Source organism: Gekko japonicus, unplaced genomic scaffold, assembly GCF_001447785.1.
Source record: "Gekko japonicus isolate JY-2015 unplaced genomic scaffold, Gekko_japonicus_V1.1 scaffold4139, whole genome shotgun sequence".
NCBI lineage: Eukaryota > Metazoa > Chordata > Lepidosauria > Squamata > Gekkonidae > Gekko > Gekko japonicus.
Window position 1 is genome coordinate 13855 of NW_015174375.1, and position 8339 is coordinate 22193.

Sequence of the window (8339 nt, forward strand, 5' to 3'; positions counted from 1 at the left end):
ACGGTCATCCAGCCAGGTGCAAGTGGAGGAATGGGGAATCAAACCCGGTTCTCCCAGATTAGAGTCCGCGCACTTAAGCACCACACCAAATGGGCTCTCAGAAGGCCCTAAGAGAACACGGGAGCCCCTTGTTACCTTTTGTAGCCCCACCTATTCATCCCCCCTCTGCCTGATACAAGGTACTTGTGATCAGGGGTGCAAGCGGACTGGCAATGAACCAGACAGGGAGCCCCTTGTTACTTTCTGTAGCCCCATCTATTCATCCTCCCTCTGCCTGATACAAGGTACTTGTGATCAGGGGTGCAAGCGGACTGGCAATGAACCAGACAGGATGGGAGGGGAGGACGGCTGGATAGGAACTGGGGGGGAAATATGCACTGACTTCCCAGTTCCCCTACAGCCCACCGTGAATCGAGCATGTGCATTTAACGGGGGGGGGGGGGGGGGAAGGATTATATGCAGACCTCTTGGTACGGGTGCCCCACAGCAGGCTGGTTTGTGCCCATTTTTTCACAGGAAACCCAGCATACAAAGAAACAGAACTTCAGGTCAGGCAATGTTTCATGATCGCTTAACGTAGTCTAGAAGTCTACTACGTCATTAATACTTTCCCTTGGTATCTGGAGAATAATATCCGATCAAATTGGTGGCAAATTAGGCAAAAGCACTGGGGTTGCCCGCTCTGGGTTGGGAAATTCCTGGAGATTTTGGGGGTGGGGCCTGGGGAGGCGGGACCTCAGCGGGGCACGATGCCATGGAGGCCGACTCCCAAAGCGGCCGTTGTCTCCAGGGGAACGGATCTCTGTTGGCTGGAGACCGGTTGTGACTCCGGGAGATCTCCAGTCACCCCCTGGGGGCTGAAGCCAAAAAGTGAGAGATCACGGGAGGAAGTGGAAATCCAAAAACAACTTCCGTGACAAAAATAACGAAGAGTCAGTAAAGATAAGTTGCCAAATCATTTACCGTCGTGTAAGAAAATTCTCTTCTAATTATCGCTCACACGCCAACGAATGCTGCGCCATGTAAACAACCCGTTTCACGATAATCGCTTTATCTGAGCGTATCGCGATCACAATTCTTATCAGTTTCTACTTATCGACTCTCGAAGGAAACATCCCATGTTGAGTCTCTGATCACAGAACCCCTCAAGGCCTTCACAATGTTGTTGTTGGATTTCCACCACCGGGAGGCTGGCAACCCTAAAAAAGCACACGTTATAGCAACTTACGAAATAACGAACGGCCTTATGGAACATAACCACTCTATTCAGGGCCAGGAGAGATGTGAACACTGGAATTTTGGGGCTTACAGGGTATGATTTCAGTTAACACGCTCAGTTTTTTTTTTAAAAAAACTCCGAATTATCAGTAAAGCTAGCTAACAGTTGATACGGTGGAATACCTTGAATGTCATCAGTGCTGCCTCTTCTGAGCAGGATTGCAGTGGCAGCCACCTTCTGAGGGAGCACCAATGTTTGGCTGGACTCAACATACAGGCTGCAAACAGATTGGGACAGACATGGTATGCTGCGAAGAACTGCCCCCATGCTTTGTACTAGAGAAGACCATGAGATCCTAGCTTACAGGAGAAGTTAAAAGTAGCTGATCAGGCACATTTTATGACACATGAAGCAACTGAATTTCTCTCGCAAGATGTTTAAACACATCATTTTCTACAAGATACGGAAATATCAAAGCTATTACCAACCATACATTCCCAGTTTGCCCCGCATTGAAGATCAGTGTCCACAACTATTTTTCAAGAACTGATTTCAAAACCACAGAGTTTAGTTCAATTAGACATTTTTTTTTTTTTGGGGGGGGGGAGAACACCTGAAGCTCAGTTGTCCATTGGATGCTGATTCCTAAATGTTACAAGACACTTTTAATATTAAAACATTCATTCACAGACATTTAAGGCAGCTGGTCAGAGATAAAATCGCTGATTTTCATTTTTTATAAAAAGTGAACATCTAATGAAAATGGGTTTGCATTATGTACAACTGATCACTTAAAAACTGAAGGTCACGTCGCACTAGAAAGGGCACGCCAACAGGAAGTCGAAAGATGGGAAGTTTACTACGAGCAAACAGAACCGCCTGCCGTTTCCTTTAATTCCAACTGTTCCCACCGGACGTGCCCTAGCTACAACCTGAATACTTTACCCTGCAAGGCTGTATTTGAGGCTCGGAAAGCCAAAAACAGAGCCGGGAGGGGGAAAAATACCGCTCAGAGAACACAGCTTTGGCAGTAGATTTATTTTGCTATTCTGAATCAAAATAGGAAACGTGGAGAACCCTTTGAACGAAGGTGTGAGCTTAATGGACTAACTGGAATCCATACGTAATTTTTTTTGAAAAAAGAAAGTACTACTTATCGGTATTTTCCATGTTGCCAGATCCCCAGCGAAACGGAACATACTGTACGAAAATAACCACATCTGGTGGGCGAATGAGATGGCGACAGGTTAGAAACGGGTGATTGTTCTGGGACAAATAAGACCACTCTGCTTATAGAGTTCCCTCTCTGCAAGAGCTCTGCGAACACTGAGCGAAATCGGGTAGCGATTTCGTTATCGACTAGGCCAATGATAAAAGCTGCTTCCTGCCCAGGGAGCTGGCCTGCCCTCCTCGTGAACAGACGGGGTAAAAGCTGCTTTTCAAGATTCTTTCGGTGGAGGACAATACATTTGTTTTGGCTCCTCATCATTCCCACTGGCCGTACCCCGGGGGGGAAAGGCAAGCGACAAGAAGCCACTTCAGCAGTAATTGGACAGTTTTCTGGGTTTCAGCACCTAACGTTTCTTGGACAATTCCTGTCCGATATGGCTAAATTTGAGCAACTGCAGATTTCGGCAGGTGCAAAGGGAAGAAGGGAGGCCTGGAGGGGGGCAGAGAAAGGGGAGGCAGAAGATGGTCTCATTTTAAAGGGGATGCTGAGTGTGCCTCTTCTTCCGTACCCTCTTTGGACCACACGAAGCTCAGAGGCATGTCTTTGGCATCACGAGTTGCCAAAGACGACACCGCGTATTCTTAACCCTGAATGAACCGGGGTGAGAAGCAGCGCCCAAACAGGCCAGTTAAGAAATCTCAGGTGAAAGCTCTTTGATCCCGAAACTAAAGTGGGGGTCCTCGACACATTACATCTGAGTGCAACGCTGCCCACCAATGTTCCCTCCAAGCTATGGAGTCTTGTGAGCAAAAATTCTACTTTGTGAGCTGCTGGCATTAAAGATGCGAGTGAGCAATTTGGCTACTGCTCTGGAGGTTGCTCTGGAGGCATCTTTCCTGAGCGAAGACAAAAATGTGCGAGCTAGAGGCTTAAAAACTGTGAGCTAGCTCACACTAACTCAGCTTAGAGGGAACACTGGTGCCTGTCAGCACCTTTTCTAGTACCCGCTAAGCAGGTAGGGCTTTTGCCCAGCAAGGCTTATTACTGACTATTGGGCGTTTGAGTGGCTGTGCAGATTTTTTAAAGTTGCTTTGGTAGCGGCTGCCACCACAGCACAAAGGTATGCCCTGTGTCCAGTGACAGCTGAGCTTCAGTCGCAAACGTTTTGTGGCTGGCTCCGTCTCCTGTGGGAGCCATTTTGTTGCCGCACCTACCCTGCCATGTTAGAATTCCACATGTGCCCGCAGGCTCAGAAAAGGCTGGAGACCCCTGAACTACACAGATACAGAAAACTACCATCCCCATGATTCCCAAGTCCCTCAGATAAGAAGTGGCTGAATCTTACATTCTTTGTTGCTAACAAATGTTTATCAATGAGAAGTTTTCAGTTATGGTTCCTGGTATAGGCACGGGGGAGGGAGCCTGGAACCACAAAAATATCGAGACCGGGGTGCACAACCCAAATTTAGAAGGAGGAAAATCTGCAGGTCGTATTTGACTGAGCTACCTGATACCATAATTAGTGTTTCATGCATTGCCCGTGTTGTGCAGCTTACACAAGTTTCAGTAGCGCAGGCACTGCGGCAAAGAATGGGGTAACAGTCTGGGTTTGCCTCTGTGTGGTGAACCTTCAAGAGCAGCAGAACAGGAAAGGAAGGAGACAATAAAAGGGAAACCGTCTACTGGGCACGCCCCTTCAATCTGAACAGGAGTAGTAGGAAGAGCACACACCGGCGCTCTTGTGTTTTCTCAAGAGATGTGAAGGCTCAGAGAGGGAGAGACAAGGGGCAAGAAAAGGAAGCAAATCCAGCAAAAGCCCTGCTTCTCTCATACAGAACATCCTTAGAATTGTCCAGTGGGAAAGCTGAAAATCTGAGAAAAACCAAAATTATATTTTATGCAGTATTTTCTCACAGAACAGGTGGAGGGGGATGGGAGACACTAAATGACATTTTAAAATACTGTCAAACCTCACTCGCTGCAAACCTCCCCGAATCGAGGTACAGGAGGTGCTAAAAGCAATGCTAAGCAAACCCCTTGAGACTTAACGGTGGAAAAAGGACTCCAAGTCTGCAGAATACGCAACATTTGCTTGGTGCAGACAAGGGCTCTTTTTGTAGCAGGAACTCCTTTGCATATTAGGCCACACCCCCTAATGTAGCCAATCGTCCAGGAGCTTACAGAGCTCTTCTTACTGGGGCTACTGTAAGCTCTTGGAGGATTGGCTACATTAGGGGTGTGTCGCTTAATATGCAAATGAGTACCTGCTACAAAAAGAGGGCCTTGGTGTGACACTCCCCCGCCTCCTCTTGGTCCTCTCTTGCCCCTTCATTCTCTGCAGATATGAGACTTGGGTCCTGCTCCTAGGCGTGGTGTCCTCAGAAGCAAGTCTCACTGTCTATGCCACCTTTCTGCCTGAACATGGGCTTCCAAGGCATCCCACAATGAGTTTAATTATGATCACACACACCCCACGTAAAAGTGACTTATGAAGGCACTGGGGACAGGCAATGGTGTAAAACACCCTCTCCCCAATTCTCTTGCTCTTTAAGGGTTCCACAATGGCTGTGAGGGGAAGACCCCTCCAAAGAGTGCCCCTCCCCCAGCAACCAGGGCTGTGTAGCACCAGGTATTCGTCCCTCAGAGTGACCTCAGTGGGGTACACTCCAAATGGTGTACAGGACCACAGCCTGTGTGCCTCTGTTGATTCACCCCAAGATTGCATTAGCCTTTTTTGTCGCCACATCACACTGGCTGCTCATATTTAGTGCATTAGTCATATCCAACAGCCAGTTCTTAATTACAGTACATGTTTATTTTGTGATCACTAAAACTAAAGCATTTCTTCTGTTTCTGCATGATAACACTTACGTGAAACCTTGATTATAAAATCCGCCTTTGTCGAGTGTTTCAAATTTCAACTCGCAATACTTTGGGATTTGCAGCTCCATCTCCACTGCTAGATACATTTGTAGTTATTACTTAATAAAACTAAGGCTTTGAAATTTCATGACTACCAAAATACATTTTTCAGTGCTAACTTGACTCGTTTTAGAAACGTGAACAAAAATATAGTTCAATTTCCCCCCAAATTTTGCTTTCCCATGGTTGCGAACTGTCACATCTCAAGCGATTTCCTACACTCCTTTCGACAGGGCTTGGGCTCACGTTTCTGAAAGCTCAACGGACATCTTGAATACTTGGATACTCCTCTGTTTTGAAAGGAAAGGATTTGTGAATGAGAAATAAACCGATTTTCTTCAATCTCTTATTTCATCACCAGCCTCAACAGAAATATTCCTGAAGTTGTGCGTTAGCAAAGACTGTAATCCCCCATCCCGAAAGTGCTGAGGAAGAACATGCCACTGTATGTATCCATTCCCTTTCTCCACATTCGGTCAACAAAAAATGTTTAAACCATGTGTGACCTCCTGAATTAGTACGACAGCTGTACCACCAACCTGTGCGTAGCCTCGATGATTTCCTCCTCGTACAATCAGGGAACTTTTCCAACATGATAAAAACATAGCCAATACAAACTCAAGTGTCATCATGGAGACAGAAAAAGAACCCCACCACCTATGTCAACTGTTTCCTCGTTTCCAATATATTACAGTGCTCTATAAAAAGATTTCCAACTTTTCTCTTCTTCTTTTGTCTTCTTAAAGCATTTAAACGATACAAGACTAAAAGATGTCTGGAAATATGCCTTATACAAAAATGATTTCTTTTTTCCCCTTAATCTTAAAACAACATTCAAAAAGGCACTTCATTATGGAAGAAATAAAGTTCAGAGTCAGCTCAACTGCTCCATAAGCGGGGGTGGGAGTGGAAGGAGGGGGGTGTCAAAATGGTCTGCATAGCAGGGCGGGACGAGTAGGAAAGGGGATAAGTCGACTTGCTGAAACAACATCAAGCTTTTAAATTTTTTTTTTTGGCATGTTTTAAGAAAAAAAGCTGATTCTGAAAAACGCGTCCGTTTATGAAATTCATTAAAACAGTCCCATTCAAAATAGCTTCTTTAATTATTATTTTTTTTTAAAAAAGTAGTCCTATCACCTTACGGCATCAGTATTCCCAAAGACCGAGTAGCGTCCACCCATAATTGTCCTTCACGTACAGCATGTTGAGAGGAAGATCCGAGAGCAGCACGGCTCTCTGACGGGAGCGGCTTCCTTGAAGCTGAGTTGACTCTCGTGTGTGTCCCCCGGGGGCGGCTGCAGCGGGTCCGGTTGGATTGGCTACCTGTTGCAAAGTTTATGAAGCATAGTATAGACTTCTTCCTCTTTGCTTAGTCCTTCGAAGAAGGGAATAAGGTCTAGCAATTCCGTGTCTGTCATGTCGTCGAACCAGGACTGCACAGGCACCTGAAGCCAAAACAGAAATACAAGGGCGTGCCTTTGTCACAGAAATCTCTTCGTTAGGAAGAGAAGAGTCGATACACGGGTTGCTAATGTGGATCTTAGTTAGACAGGGTTATGGACGCAACGAACATGAGATTAAGCAAACCCCGGAACGTGACGGAAGACGGGAGGGGCCTGGCGTGATGTGGTCCATGGGGTCGCGAAGAGTTTGACTCGACTGTGCGACTGAACAACAACAACAAATGTGGATCTTATCTCTGGTGCTTCAGTTGGTGGGTAATGGTCCACCATCAAGCCTGTTCATTCAAGCTCAACAAACTAAGGCTACAAGATGTTATTTTTGTACCCTATCCTCCCCCTCTCAGTAAGATTTCATTCACCGGTCTAAGAACTAACCATTTGGTGATGATCTCTATAGTTTCTGTTGAGCAGTTGGTGCCTTATGTAAGGCAAACCAGATGCCCCATGATTTCAGCAATGTCTACCGAATTCTGAAAATTCCAGATCTCATTCAAGCAAGAATACGAACTCACTTGAGGACAGCATGTTTTGAAATACTGAATACCTATAAATGCAAGTAATGAATCTGTTTCACCCACCTTCAGTCCTCACCAGGGTTCCCTCTAAGCTGAGCTAGTGTGAGCTAGCTCACAGTGTTTTAGCCTCTGGCTCGCACATTTTCGTCTTCGCTCAGGAAGGAGGGCTCCAGAGCAAACTATTTTATGCAGCAGCCAAATCGCTGGCTCACAGCTTTAACACCAGTAGCTCGCAAAGTAGAATCTTTGCTGCAAAGACTCCACAGATTAGAGGGAGCATTGGTCCTCACGCCTTCATGTTTTAAGGGTATTTTATTTACTGTATTTACATCCTGCATTTCGCCCCAGCAGGGAACCAAAGGGGCTCCTCCATTTTATCCTCACAACAACCCTGCGAGGTGGGTTAGGCTGAGCGTGTGTGGACTGGCCCAAGGTCCTCCCAGCAAGCTTCCATGGCAGAGTAGGGATTCGAACCTGGGTCTCCCAGATCCCAGTCCGACACTTTAACCGCTACACCAACCAATGCAACAACTGGGGCACATCCAAGAAAAAGCCCAGGCCACAGACAGTTAAGAAAATCCAGGTCTGCCTTTTACTGGCCAGGTTGCTGGAGAAACCAAGAACGAGGATTCCCTTTCTTCCAAGTGTGATACTGTGCATAAGGCCCTGGATGCCTCCCTTTTACCCCACCCTTTTCTCAATGGTGCAGAGTTGTTTTCTGTAGCCCCAGGAGGTCGGACCAGAACCAATGGGTTGAAATTAAATCAGAGGAGTTGTCAGCGAAACATCAGGAAGAACTTCCCGGCAGAGGGGTTCCTCAGTGGAGCAGGCTTCCTCGGGAGGTGGTGGGCTCTCCTTCTCTGGAGGTTTTCAAGCAGAGGCTCGATGGCCATCTGACAGCAATGCTGATTGTGTGAACTTAGGCAGATCAGGAGAAGGGAGGGCAGGAAGGGTTGCATCAGTGCTTAGTTCACAGGGGGTGTGGGAGGGGAGGGATTTGTGAATTTCCTGCATTGTGCAGGGGGTTGGACTAGATGACTCTGGAGGTC

General features: G+C 46.6%; 1 protein-coding gene across 1 annotated transcript in view; it reads right to left on the reverse strand.

The window, feature by feature from the left end:
• Positions 1–4628: 4628 nt before the first annotated feature.
• Positions 4629–8339, reverse strand: part of CTDSPL (CTD small phosphatase like) — a gene marked incomplete at its 5' end in the record, with an annotated part of 40522 nt that continues 36811 nt past the window's right edge. Inside the window, one exon of the mRNA XM_015424350.1 lies at positions 4629–6757. Within this exon, the coding sequence (XP_015279836.1) occupies positions 6632–6757 (126 nt within the window). The remainder of the gene's footprint in view (positions 6758–8339) is intronic.